The 15078-nt window shown below is 44.0% G+C and overlaps 1 protein-coding gene across 1 annotated transcript in view; it reads left to right on the top strand.

Moving 5' to 3' along the window:
• Window positions 1-3634: 3634 nt before the first annotated feature.
• Window positions 3635-15078, top strand: part of POLN (DNA polymerase nu) — a gene marked incomplete at both ends in the record, with an annotated part of 142091 nt that continues 130647 nt past the window's right edge. The window contains 2 exons of the mRNA XM_080697296.1: window positions 3635-3773; window positions 13922-14001. Coding sequence (XP_080553422.1) covers window positions 3635-3773; window positions 13922-14001 — 219 coding nt within the window. The remainder of the gene's footprint in view (window positions 3774-13921; window positions 14002-15078) is intronic.

Raw genomic sequence — 15078 nt, forward strand, 5'->3', positions numbered from 1 at the left:
GATTACAGGCATCCGCCCCCATACCCAACTACCAACCCTTCTTATTTCTTATTTTGAAACATTCTTCCTAAGTAATTGAGGGGCTCATGAAGTTGTTGAGGCTGGCCTCAGTTCTGTGATCCTCCGTCAACTTTGCAAGTACTGGGATTACAAACGCATGGTGCTGTTACAGGGCTGTCCATTTGCATTTTAGAAGCTGTGTTTGGGGCTTAAATTTTCTGCAAGACAGATCTTAGCATTGCTTTGGCTTTGGTGTGATTTGCATATCATACATAATTTTCAAGTAAAATTTGAAGTAAATTATGTAGAAGTGATTGCTAAAAGGATTCATTCAGTTTAATCAGTCTCTTAGACATGAAAGTACTTAAGATGATGGGTTATATTTAATAGGGGTTATTGGTGATGTATTTGAACAATTAAAAATTGTTTTAAGAATTAGTATAAGCCAGTCGTGGTAGTATACACTTGTAATCCCAGCATTTGGGAGGCTGAGACCTGAGGATTGTGGTTCACGGACAGCCTCAGCTACTTAGGCCCTCCGCAACTCAGTGAGACCCTGTTTCAAAATAAATAATAAAAAATTGGGCAGGGGGTATAGCTCAGAGGTCAAATGCCTCTGGGTATAAAACTTTTTTTTTTTTTTTTTTTTTTTGGTGGTACTTGGAACCCAGAGGCTTTCTACCTCTGGGCTATACTCCCAGACCTATTTTACATTTTATTTGGAAACAGGGTCTCACTAAGTAACTGAGGCTGGCTTCGAACCTGTGTGATTCTCCTGTCTTAGCCTCCCAAGCTCTGGGATTGCGAGCATGTGCTACCATGCCCAGCTTAAAACCATTTTTTTTGTGGTACTGAGGATGAAACCCAGGGGCATTCTACCTCTAAGCTATACCCCCAGCCTTATTTTTTAATTTTTTTGTGGTACTGGGGATGGAACCCAGGGGCCTTCTACCTCCGGGCTACACGTCCAGAGCTTGTTTATATTTTATTTGGAAACAGGGTCTCTTAAACCAGCTGAGGTTGGCTTCAAACCTGCGCAATCCTCCTGTCTCAGCCTCCCAAGGGCAGAGATTAAAAGCGTGCGCCACCACACCTGGCTGTATTCTTTATTTTGAAACAGGGTCTCACTGAGTTGCAAAGGGCCTCACTAAGTAGCTTAGGCTGCCTGCAAACAGTAATCCTCCTGTTTCAACTTTCTGAATGCTGGGATTACAAATGTGCACCACCATGCCTGGCTAGTATAAATTTTTTTTTGTGTGGTACTGGGGATGGAACCCAGGGACCTTCTACCTCCGGGCTACACTCCCAGACCTATTTTATATTTTATTTGGAAACAGGGTCTCTTAAGCCAGCTGAGGCTGGCTTTGAACCTGCGCAAACCTCCTGTCTCAGCCTCCCAAGCGCAGGGATTACAGGTGTGCGCCACCATGCCCGGCTTAATATAAAAAAATTTGAAGTAGTTTGTTATTACGTCAAGTGTTCCTTGAGAGTCCAGTTTATATATGGTCTGTTAAATACCATGTGAAGCTGGGAGTGGTGACACACACTTTTAATCCCAGTACTTAAAAGGCTGAGACAAGATGATTGCGGGTTCAAAGACAGCTTCAGAAACTTAGGCTTTCAGCAACTTAGCAAGACCCTATTTCAAGAAATAAAAAGCCTGGGGATATAGCTTGGAGGTAGAATGCCCCTTGGTTCAATCCCGAGTACCACAAAATAAAGATAAATAAATAGCATATGAGCTTTATAGGTAATACCTTCAAGAATATTCTATACCTGGCCAGGCATGGTGGCACACACCTGTAATACCACTTCTTGGTAGACTGAGACAGGAGGATTGCAATTTAAAGGCCAGCCTCAGCAATTTATCAAGACCCTGCTTCAAGATTAAAAAATAAAAAGGGCAGGGATATTATAGCTCCCTTAGGGCAGTCATGGGTTCCGTCTCTAGTACCATAAGCAAAAAAATTATATATCCATTTCTTATTTGGAATGCCAAAATGAAAGCTACACATTTCAGATTTTATGTATGTATGCTACTGGGGATCAAAACTGGGGGAATTCTACCTCCAAGCTATACCCTAGCCTTATTTTTTATCTTGAAACAGGGTCTTCCTAAATTGCTAAGAGCATGGTTAAGTTGTTGAGGCTGGCTTAAACCTGTGATACTCTTGTTTCAGCCTTCTACTGGCATCACAGGCAGGTGCCACCATACCCAGCTTCAGGTGATTTTTTTTTTTTTTTTTTTGGTGGTACTGGGGTTCCTGGAAGCCCTTCTACCTCCGGGCTACACTCCCAGACCTATTTTTGCATTTTTATTTGGAAACAGGGTCTCCTAAGCCAGCGCGCGGGGCTAGCTTCGAACCTGCGCGATCCTCCTGTCTCTGCCTCCCAAGCGCGGGGATTACAAGCGTGCGCCACCACGCCCGGCTTCAGGTGATTTAATGGACATTTTCAGCTGTAGATAGGCGTGCATACATGACAGCCCCGTTAATTTTTATTAAAAAAATTTGTGCAAGGGTTTGTGTTACTGGGGATTGGAGCCCAGAGATATTTTACGTCCGAGCTGCACCCCTTAGCCCTATTTTATTTTTTACTTCGAAACAAGGTCTCGCCAAGTTTCGGAGGGAGGGCCTTGCTAACTTGCTGAGGTTGGTCTTAAGCCTGTAATCTGCTTGTCTCAGCCTCCCAAGTACTGGATTTACAGGTGTGTGTCACCATGCCCACGCTGTACCTGCATTATGTTAAATATATATTTTTAATAAGTAAATAATATACCTGGGAATTTTTTTTTTACTAATTTCTAAGATTTACCTTATCAGCTTTTCTTACTTGAGTGATTCCCTACCTTCCCCCATTCTATCTTGGGATAAAGAATTTAGGTTTTTCTTTTCTCAAATATGAGAATATTTGAGAGATAGGTCACCTGTTAATGAATATAGTAGCAAGTTTTGTTTATATTAGTGCCAGTTTATTTCAGTGTGTAATAATTGCTTGAACTGTACTGTCTCCACCAAGAACTTTGCCTGCTTAGCCCCCAGGGCCAGTAGGGTTGAGCAGTGAAAGGTATGGAAGGTTGTGTGTTTGACATAAAGACCAAGTCAGTTGTTACCATATTTGTATACTTCAAGGCTAATAGCCATTATTCAAAACAGAGCCGGGCGTGGTGGTGCACGCTTGTAATCCCTGCGCTTGGGAGGCGGAGACAAGAGGTTCGCACAGGTTCGTAGTCAGCCTCCCTGGCTTAAGAGACCCTGTTTCCAAATAAATAAAAAAATATAAAATCGGTCTGGGGGTGAAGCGCGGAGTAGACGGGCTTCCAGGAACCCCAGTACCACCAAAAAAAAAAAAAAAAAAAAAAAAACTGAGAAAGTATTTAAGTAGATTGCTTGCCTCATAATTGGTTAAATAGAGAAACAGTTCTCTATTTACCATGATCCTTCAGTTCAACCTTTAGCTATTTTGTTATTGTTCTTACTATCCTATTTGTATTATAAAATGATTGAAACATTTTGTGGTTATTAGTATGGACTTTCAAGCAAAATCTATGTAAATTTTAATTTAATGGTGTTTCTTCTTTTGCAGTCTCAATATAGGGGCCTTTATCTTCTATTAATCTCACATTTAGGACTTTATGAACATGGAAGATTATGAGGGCTGTGTAGGCTTTGATCTCTGTGAGACACCGCTCTCCAGTGTTGCTCAGAAGATTATGTATGCTATGCGTTCAGGTGATTTAGCAGATTCTAAGAATTGGGGAGAGAGTACAAAGAGTAAGTATTTTTATGAGATTTCTTTATCTTGAATGTTAATTATTAAGACTAAGAATTGGAAGTGAATGTAGCAAAATTATTCCATAGAACTTGATATTTTCTAGGGAAGTTCCATGCCTACAATCTGTTCCCTTCAGTGCTGACTAAGCCTCTACCCACTATATTTCACAGCCACTTAACCATTGTTACTTAAAAAATATAATAGATTTTTTCCTTGCTCCATGCATTTCTGTCAAATATTCCCTTAGAATCTGGATTAGGTAGCCAGGTGTGGTGGCTGTAATCCCAGTTCTTGGGAGGCTGACACAGGAGGACCACAGTTTCGAAGCCAGTCTCAGGAACTTAGTGAAACTCTCAGAAATTTAGCAAGAGCCTATTTCCAAATAAAAAAATAGGGCTGAGAGTGTAACTAAGAGGCAGAATGTCCCTGGGTTCCATCTCTAGCACAACACATACACACAGAGACACACATACACACCTGGGTAAGGTATTTAAATATCTTCAAAAAAGAGATGCGAGAGCTGGTCATGATTGCACACGCTTGTAATCCCAATACTTGGGAGGCTGAGACAGGAGGACAGCCTCAGCTAGTTAGTGAGGCCCGCCACAATTTAGCGAGACCCTGTTTCTTTTTTTTTGGGGGGGGGTCTGGGGATGGAACCCAGGGGCATTTGACCTCTGAGCTACACCCCCTGACCTATGGTTTTATTCTTTATTTTGAAACAGGGTCTTACTAAGTTGCAGAGGACCTCACTAAGTAGCTGAGGCTGTCTGCGAACCGTGATCCTCAGGTCTCAGCCTCCTGAATGCTGGGGTTACAAGCGTGCGTCACCATGCCTGGCTATAGCGAGACCCTGTTTCAAAGTAAAGAATAAACTGGGCATGGTGGCACATGCTTATAATCCCAATATTTGGGAGGCTGAGACTGGGGGATCACAGGTTTGTAGCCAGCCTCAGCTACTTAATAAGGCCCTCCACAACTTAGTGAGACCTTGTTTCAAAATAAAGAATAAAAAATAGAGCTGTAGGTATAACTCAGTGGTAGAATGCCCCTGGGTTCCGTCCCCAGTACCGCAATAAACAAGTATAAATAAATAAATAAATAACGAACAAAAATAGGGCTGAAGGTGTAGCTTGGAGGTAGAATGCCCCTGATGAGTCATATATATATATATAATCTTGGTCCCCAAGAGCATGCCTCTATAAACTATTGTCCAATCTCAGCCTGATAGCTAGAAGAGAAAGTAGATGTGGGGTTTGGGGTTGTGTCACCCTCAGATGGGGTGGCACTGATGACTTCACAAGTAGTAGGAGGAACCCAAATGGTAGCTGTGTAGTTAAGACTTGGTTTGAGGTGGGCTGAGCTGGTATCCCAGTGAAAGCCATTGCACTGGCTGAAACATTGCTGCACATTGGTGAAGGACAGGCAGCGATGGGCAGTGGAATGGGAGGGCTGTGGCTGGGGATAATAGGGCCCTTCAGAAGAAGACAAAAGGTCAGGGGTGATTAGCAATTAAAGGCTAAACATGACAGCCAGAGGGCTTCCTTCACAGCCTATTAAGGAATCACCCCCAGCCATAGGACAAACATAGTCCTGGGTGCCAGAGAAAGTTGCATTCTCAGCTTTGGCTGATGTCTTAGCTCAGAGTCACGGCCTTAGAAAAGAGGGGACCAGACCCTGAGATGTGTAGGATAGGAACCTTTGCATTGGTGTATTTAAATCTTGAGTCCCAGATACCTAAGACCTGCAGAAGTAGTCTCCTTCCTTCCTTCCTTCCTTCCTTCCTTCCTTCCTTCCTTCCTTCCTTCCTTCCTTCTTTTGCAGTACTGGGGATGGAACCCAGGGGCATTCTACCTCTGAGATACACCCCCAGCCCTATATTTTATTCTTTATTTTGAAACAGGGTCTCACTAAGTTGTGGGGGGCCTCACTAAAGCTGCGAACCTGCGATCCTTCTGTCTCAGCCTCCCAAGTACTGGGATTACAAGCATGCGCCACCATGCCCAGCTTCTACTCATCTCTTAAGGAACAGTTTTCTTCTTGCTTGAAAGTAGTGCAGGGCTTCTGTCTTGAAAAATTAAGACACGCTTCCTCTTGATTTTTAATACTTCATTGAAAAGCCAAAGTCTATAAGCCATATTTTTTTCTTTTCTTTTCTTTTCTTTTTTTTCTTTTTTTTTTTTTTTTTTTTTTTTTTTTTGGTGGTGGTACTAGGGATGGAACCCAGGGGCCTTCTACCTCCAGGCTACACTCCCAGACCTATTTTATATTTTATTATTCGGAAACAGGGTCTCTTAAACCAGCTAAGGCTGGCTTCAAACCTGTGCAATCCTCCTGTCTCAGCCTCCCAAGCATGGGGATTACAAGTGTGCTCTACCACGTCCGGCCATAATCTCATATTTTTCTTAACCATTTAAATATACTTATGTACACACATAGATCATTTCATAAAAAATGTAATGGGTTTGTAGGCACAGTTACATTATAAGGTCAGGTTTTTTCTTGCTTGCTGTCACCCCCCTCTCCTGGTCACTAAGTCACAACAACCTGACCAAGCAATACAGGGCCATTTAATGTAGTGTGTGAGTCCAGTCAGAGGACAAAAACCATATAGTAATTTGAACAGGCAGTGTTTAAAACCTTATTAGCCAGTGATGGGATTAGCTAGCAAGGAATAAAGAGAGCTCTAGATTCATCCTAGCAGACCCAGGAAACAGTTCCTCCCCCAAGGCTGAGGAGAGTGCTGAGAGAAGGGTCGCGTCTTCTCTCAGAGAGGGTGTGGCTGTAGCACACTGGATGTGGAGGTACCACATACACACTGCCGCCTATGTTGCGACTTAGTGAGCAGAAGTGACCGATCCATGGGGTGCCTGCCTCAGTGAGCAGCGGGCAGCATGCCTGTGGCACCAAGCAAGCTTTCCCCTCACATCTGCTGACAGCATGCTGGCAGGTTGATTGCAAAGTGGCCAGCAGAGATGCTGTTGGTGTTCAGTGCACTGGCTAAGAGCACAAGGAGCCAGAAGAAAGGCGGGCGCAGGGCCCAGGGAGGCGGCTGCTCTGTCAGTGTCTCTCCAGCACCCTCTGCTGACGAGCCTTAGGGATCGTGCCAGTGTTTACAGGGTTTAGTTGTAGTCTTGCAAGTAGGGCAATGAGGGTTGCATTTGTAGCTGAACTGAAAACTGGCACAGAAAAGAGAGACCCTGCTCCCCCTCAGGGGTTACAGAACGTCACCAGTGTGCAAAAGCGGAGGTTGGGAGAGAACTTCTTGGACTGGTCTGTAGCGCTGGCTTAAAGCGGGTGGAAGTATGGTTGAGTAAGGGCAAGCTCACTGATGTGGGAGTGTTCTTAGAAACACGAGTTAGTGCTATGAGAAGCATTCCAAAACATGTTGTTAACATGCGCTAGGATGGCTGTTGAAGAAGACGGTTCACATTGGGCGAAGCAGAGATGTTAAAGCTTCCAGAGTAGATGGCGAAAGATGGATAAAAAGCCCAGAAGAGGTGGACACACTAGAGCAGGGATGTTATACAGGGCCAGGAAGTGCAGCAGAGAAGTGTTGTGCAGGAGGCCCCTTGGACACTCAGTTTGCCAAAGCAATAAAGAATGCTCTGGTGGTGGGTGTAGCAGCTTCACAAAGAATCCCAGTGCTGTTTTTCCTCTGTGGAGATAATGAAGATGCTTCCTCAGTAGCTGTGAAAGTAATGGGGTCCTGAATAGAGGCCAGGTGGTGGTCCCGTCAGAGGCAGGGCCGGCACAGTGTTCGTAATGGAGGAGGGCAAGGGCCCCAGAGGGAAGGACACCATGGCAAGAACACCTGACGATTGTTATGCCATACTCCCAGAGGGACTATGGCCATTTACTCTCATGTATGGGGGAGGGGAAATACCTAAATATTTGAAGAACAGTTGGGCAAAGAATCTGATATGACTGACACAGGAGATCTGAAGTGTCGTTAAGGTCCCTTGGAGTCAGGACATGGGGACTTGGGCAGGAAATGGAGGCTTGGCCTGATTCCTGCTCATAATAGGTCCAAAGGTTGGTCCATCCAGGAGCCAGTTCTCAAGGCCCCAGATGTTATCTGGAATGGATGTACTTTATTGGAAGAAACTCCAGTTGTCATTCCTTGGCCTATAGAGTAAGAGCTACCATGGTAAGGAAGCCCAAGTGCATGACTCCGGAACCGCCTTTCCTAGCCAGTATAGGAACTCAAAGCCCTGTAGCAACCTAGAATAGTAGAGGTCAGCACCATCCTTACAGACCTAAAGGATTTAGAGGAGGAGATGTTTCCTGTCAAGTTTCCATTGACTTCAGAAGTTAGGTACTGACAAGCCAGTGGGATCCTGGAGCATGACAGTGAGTAACACAAACTAACCAAGTCGTAGCCCCGTGGTGGTGGCTGGGCTGAATGTGGTGCATGCAGCTAACAAGTCTTCAGGTGTGATGTGTCATTACTGATCTGTGAATACATTTTTTTTCATCAGCATCAAATAGTTCACATTCACTCAGGATGAACAATGTAAACTCATACTTGCTCTGGAACTTAACAAGGGGCTCACTATTTTCATTACATTGTGCTAATCAGACAGCAGGAATAGGAAATGACAAATTCATTAGCAGTCTTGCTGTCCAAAAGGTGGGAGATAAGTGCTATAAAGATTCAAAGGCCCACCACAACTGAAGTTTTTGAGAATTCAGTGGTCTGGGGTATGGCAGGATATCACCATGCAAGTCAAGAACAAAATTACTGCACTTGTCACCTCCCACCAGGAAAAAGGAAGCACAGCACCTGGCCACGATCTCTGGGCTTAGGCAGTGGAGGCAGCATATTCCACATTTGGGAAAACTGCTCTAACCCACATAGTGAGTGACACTAAAGCTGCACGTAGGGCCCGGAGCAGGGAAGTGCTCTGCAGGGCATCAGGCAGTGAACCAGGTGCCCCTGCCATGTGGACTCCAACCCAACAGACTTCATGGTAGTAGAGGTAGAAGAAAGATGCCATGTGACATGGATGGTTCTGTCAGACCTACCAAGAGGAGGGCCTGCAGCAACCCACCGTAAGTTGCAAGTGGCTCACTGGGTTCTAGGTAAAAGCGGGCACAGCCAGGTTGCCTGAGCAGGTGGCCAAGGCCCCATACATTATTAATGTTGGCATTGGTTCCTCTCATGAGGAGGTGGGCAATCGTAAGAACAGGTGGTAGGAGAGGAAAAGGGTTGAACTTGGTTCCTGAAAGGGGAAAACTGGCTGTAAATCTAGCTTGGCCCAGTTCAGGCAGCCCTGGAAGGCAATGTTGAGGGCAAATGCAATGTATAGAACTTTGGTTGGTGGACTTCCATACTGTGTAAAGAAAAGTGGCTCCAAGGTTAGAAAACATTTGGATCTGTGGGTAATGGTGACTGGCTTTACTGGTTGGCCAGGGGGCTGGAATAAGAAAGATGGGAAGAGCTGACACCAGGAGTCCTTGAGGCAAGGCATGTGAATAGATTAGTGCCAAGGATATGTAGTATCTCCCACAGATGCCCATATGGCACAGAGGGTGCACCATACAACCATAACAGAATGACTTGGACAGCCAACACATGGTTACTCTTTACACAGGTCAAGGCTGTGACTGGCCCAACAACATGGTGCTCACTCACCAGGGCTGATTGATCTATTGTTCTGCTGAACATCAGCCTTTCAACAACAGAGACCAAACACCCAGTCCCCAGTGGCACGATGCTTTGAGAACAGTCAGTTGGCAGGTTGGCCATGCTGAGCCATCAGTATGCTGAAAGGCACAGTGATGTGTGTTTGTTGTGTTGAGACAAGTTGTGTTGCCCAGGCTGGTCTTCAACTCCTGGGCTCAGTGATCCTCCCACTTTGGCTTTCCGAGGAGCTGAACGACAGATGCTCGCCACCACACCTAGCTGCACAGTGATTCACCTCAACGGAATCAGCACATTCCAGGCATGCGTTCACCATTCCCGTTCACAAGGCCTCAGTTCACTCTGTCCTCCAAGACCCCGAGCACTTGATGTGCGGACTCAGAAGGCACACAAAGCTGAGGGGCTACGGCGGTGAGTGTGACTGGCACTCACCAGCTCCCTCATAGCCCGGCACCAGACGCTGCCAGCCTGGTCAAGCAGCAGCACGGTCTGTAGAGGCACAACTCAGGGGTCACCTTGAAGAGGATGCCCTTGCGATGAGGAAGCACAGGCTCCACTGCACCTCAGTGACCATTGGTGAATGTCCCCAGGATGCAGTAAATGGGCTTAGGAACCAAAAGATGGAAGTCCCACCAGTGATTACTTAGCAAATGTGGATTTCCCACACATACCTCTGGGTTCTACAGGTTTAAAGGACTTAACTCCCAGAGGGAACGCTTCCACCAGAGGCACAGGAATAATACCATTCAATTTCAAACTATGGCTGCTGCCCGGTCATTCCAGTCGCCTTGTGCTGAGACTGTAAGCAAGGAGTACGATCTTTGTCCTACTGGAGTGACTGGCCACGGTGTAGTAGTAGGTACAGCTGCTTTTACCTGACTTGGGCAAGGAAGCACCTAGGTGATTTGACTAGGCACCTCCCTACACTGGATGGTCCCTACACTGGTAGGGACCATGGCCAGAGAAGGGCATGGTGATTAGGGCTTACCTATCAGAGTTGAGGGCTCGGGTCACTGGATCAGTAAGGCACCTAGATCAGCAGAGGTGCTAAGACAAAGAGAAGGGACTTGAGTGGGAGGAGAGGAGGAAGATGGATGTCATTTGCAACCTGAGACCGGCTGCAGTGACAAGATATGGTTCATCCCATGAACTTCCTTTTATGAGGAAGAGGCCAACAGACCCTGCAGGCTCTGCTTCTAGACGGTATCTGAAGCAAGTGAACACTATTGGTACCCAGGTTCCTTGTTAGGAGCTGCTGTGACAGCCCCTCCTGTGACCATTCCTCTGCAGAGCTTCAGTACCCAAAGGCGTACTGCTTGCCCTAGTGCAACTGATGCAATGACTGATGGGTGCTATCGAATAAAGGCCCAGCGCCCACGACCTCACTTCAGACACCTCTGCAGAGCCAGAGCAGATCTTGAGTGCATCTTCGCCAGCTGCTTCCGTGGGATCGTCCTGCCTCCTCCACTCCCTAGTTGCCTTTCTGGAGTGCAAACTTTTTATCACAGAATTAGCCTGCCAGGAAACCCGGCCTGTACCAGGTACATGGTAGCATCTTTAGATAATGGAGAGACTTCATCATTGTTTTCAAAACTGGGTCATCATCTGTGCCCACTGATATGTCAATCATGCTAATGGCTCTGTATTTTATCATGTGTATGTTAAATGATTTATTCATCAATTTCTCCCTTGGGTCTTTGTTTTCTGTCTTTCGCCGTAATGAACAATACTGCTATAAATGTTTTAAACCTAGTTACTGTGGCATATATTTCTATGAAATGGATAGCTAGGAGTAAGGTTATTTGGCTAAAATGGTTGGTGTGTGTGTGTGTGTGTGTGTGTGTGTGTGTGTGTGTGTGTATGAATGTATAATTTTTTTTGTGTGTGTGGTACTGGGGTTCCTGGAAACCCTTCTCTGGGCTACACTCCCAGACCTATTTTTATATTTTTTTATTTGGAAACAGGGTCTCCTAAGCCAGTGCAGCTGGCTTTGAACCTGCGCGATCCTCCTGTCTCCACCTCCCAAGCATGGGGATTATAAGCGTTTGTCACCACACCCAGAAATGATTGGTATATTTTATATATACATATACATATACACATGTATAAATAATACATATTTCTTTCTGGTACTGGGGACTAAACCCAAGGGCATTCTGCTCCTGAGCTATAGCCTTTTTTTTTTTTTTTTTTTTTTTTTTTGTGGTCCTGGGGATGGAACCCAGAGGCCTTCTACCTCTGGGCTACAGCTCCGACCTATTTTACATTTTATTTGGAAACAGGGTCTCACTAAGTTACTGAGAGCCTCACCAGGTGACTGAGGCTGGCTTTGAACCTGAGATCCTCCTGTCTCAGCCTCCCAAGCATGGGGATTATAAGCGTTTGTCACCACACCCAGAAATGATTGGTATATTTTATATATACATATACATATACACATGTATAAATAATACATATTTCTTTCTGGTACTGGGGACTAAACCCAAGGGCATTCTGCTCCTGAGCTATAGCCTTTTTTTTTTTTTTTTTTTTTTGTGGTCCTGGGGATGGAACCCAGAGGCCTTCTACCTCTGGGCTACAGCTCCGACCTATTTTACATTTTATTTGGAAACAGGGTCTCACTAAGTTACTGAGAGCCTCACCAGATGACTGAGGCTGGCTTTGAACCTGAGATCCTCCTGTCTCAGCCTCCCAAGTACTGGGATTACAAGTGTGGGCGGCTCCTTGAGCCCTTTTTGAAACAGTGTCTCACTAATTTTCTGAGGCTGGCCTCTGAACTTCAATCCTCCTGTTTTAGCCTTTTAAGTGCTGGGATTACAGGAGTGTGCCACCACATCTGACTATTTTATGGAGATTTTTTTCTCTCTCATATACACATACGTGTGTGTGTGTGTGTGCGTGCATGTGTGTGTGTGTGTGTACTCACATGCTTTAAGTTTATACATCCAGATTTTGTAGATTTGTGCCCAGATTTGGAAACAGAACATTGCTAGAATTCTTTAATTTTAATCAATGTTCACCATTTGTTTTCCAAAAGGTTCTACTTTATATTTTTACTAGTGATGCATGAGACTCCCTCTTCACCTCCATACCCAATTAAGTTTATAGCCAGGTGTCTCTTAGAAACAGAGTCACATTCCGAGATATATCCTTCTTAGGTGATCTTGTTGTGTGAATGTCATAAAATATGCTTACACAAACTAACGTGGCTGTGATGTTGCCAGGTAATACAGGATGATGTTGTACATACAGAGTTGTGTTTTCTTTTCAGTGCATAAAAATTTGTTATGTAATGTGGACATTAACCCTTTGTCATTTGTGTTTTAAATAACTTTCCCAGAACATCATTTTTTTTGGAAATGGTTATACCATCCCTGTTTATTAATCTGTCATTTTCTATGGATTAAAATTCTGTTTTTGAGCCGGGCGTGGTGGTGCACACTTGTAATCCCTGCCCTTGGGAGGCTGAGACAGGAGGATCGTACAGGTTCAAAGCCAGCCTCAGCTACTTAGTGAGGCTCTCAGCAACTTAGGGAGACCCTGCTTCCAAATAAAGTATAAAATAGGTCTGGGAGTATAGCCCAGAGGTAGAAAGCTCCTGGGTTCCACTGTCAGTACTACAAAAAAAATTCGGTTTTTGTTGTATATTAAGTTCTTATAAGTTCTGGGATCAGTTTCCAGATTGTCTATTTTGTTTGGAGGTCTTTAGTCTATTCCTGTTCAAGTACCATGTTGATTTGATGACAGTGGCTTTATAGTATGTTCTGATGATTTAGCAAGGTATGTCTTGTCTATTTTTAGATATTTAGTTTTTCACATGCACTTTGAATTTATTCTAGTAAATTAAAAGGATCCCTAGAAGGCTCCAGTTGGAATTGCATTAAATTGATGCACATGCCTCCCTAGGTGATTCAAATGTGCTGTCAGAGTTGAGAGCCATTGATCTAGCGAGGCGTGGAGGCACATGCCTATAATCCCGGTACTTGAGAGGCTGAGACAGGAGGCTCATTGGGAGAATTCAATATTTTATTCACACCCTAATGCTGTGTCTTTTCATTTGAACAGGTCTTACCTTGTGCCATTTCATACTGTTTTAACTCTTCATCATCGAAGGATTTCTACTCTTTTTTTTGACTTTATTATCCCTAGAATTTTTTTTCTATTATAAATGCACAGACTCCTCAAATCTTTACTATTTATAAGGTTTCTACAGAAAGTTGACTTTGGGATTTCAGGATTAAGTATTTAAATGCAAATGTCAAGTAATGACTTTTAATAAAAATTTCATAATTATATGGATCTAGCTACAGTTCATTTGAAGATACTTTATATACCTACTTACTGCAACAGTAATATGTATTTGGTTGTGAATTTTATCACATAATTTTAAGAAAGCTAATGAGTAAATAACATGATTATACAGGCTATTTTCAATGTTTAGCTAATTGTATGATTTCTATTTCAAGTTTCTTTAACACTGTGTGTATGTGGTTTTTAAAGCTACAGAACTGGTAAACAAATCCAGTGTTAAATATTCAGTACCACTTGAAGATGAGAAGATTCAATCAGTGGGAAAAAAGGTAAATCAATGCAAATATGGATAATTCTAAACAGATAACCCTCATTTTTTCAAAATATATATATTTTAGCCGGGCGTGGTGGCGCATGCTTGTAATCCCTGCGCTTGGGAGGCGGAGACAGGAGGATCGCGCAGGTTCGAAGCCAGCCGCGCGCGCTGGCTTAGGAGACCCTGTTTCCAAAAATGAAAATGTAAAAATAGGTCTGGGAGTGTAGCCCGGAGGTAGAAGGGCTTCCAGGAACCCTAGTACCACCAAAAAAAAAAAAAAAAAATATATATATATATATATATATATATATATATATATATATATTAAGTGTCCTTCTATATGTATTCAATGTTTCCCTTTCTTTTTCTTTTTTTCCTCCCTGTAGTACTGGACATTCTACCTCCAAGCTACATCCCCAGCTCTACTTTATTTTTTATTTGGAAACAGGGTCTCACTAAGCTGCTGACAGACTCACTAAGTTACTGAGGCTGGCTTCGAACCTATGATCCTCTTGTCTCCGCTTCTCAAGTACTGGGATTATAGGTGTGTGCTACCACACCTGGCAAAATTCAGTTTTTTTTAAAGAGTTCTTGCTCTTCAGGAGTATATAGTTGAATCTAGATGAGGGACAAGAAGACAGAGAGGTACCATAGGTCTCTACGATAACATATTAAGTGCCATAATAGGAGTAAATTCAGACTGCTCTGGGAACAACAGGAGAAGCATCTAACCTAGCCTAGCTCTGTGCTGTTCCAATTTGCTTTCTGGGTGGTAAGGACCGTTTGGGACATCTTTCTGAAATATGAAAACTATATCTGACTTGAGATCTAGTGGAATAATAGGGATTGGCCAGCCTAAAAATTCTACCTTTAAAGAGAGTGAGAAAGGACATTGAGAATATTTGGGGGGTTAAGGGAAAAGAGCTGGGAATTTTGAGCTGGGCATAGTGGCACATGCCTGTAATCCCAGTACTAGGCAGTCTGAGACAAGAGGACCACAGGTTCAAGGCTAACTTTAGCAACTTGGTGAGACCCTGTTTCAACATAAAAAATAAAAGGGCTGGGAGTATAGCTCCGTGGTAGGGAGCCC

Source organism: Muscardinus avellanarius, assembly GCF_963383645.1.
Source record: "Muscardinus avellanarius genome assembly, chromosome: 6".
In the NCBI taxonomy this organism is placed as follows: Eukaryota; Metazoa; Chordata; class Mammalia; order Rodentia; family Gliridae; genus Muscardinus; species Muscardinus avellanarius.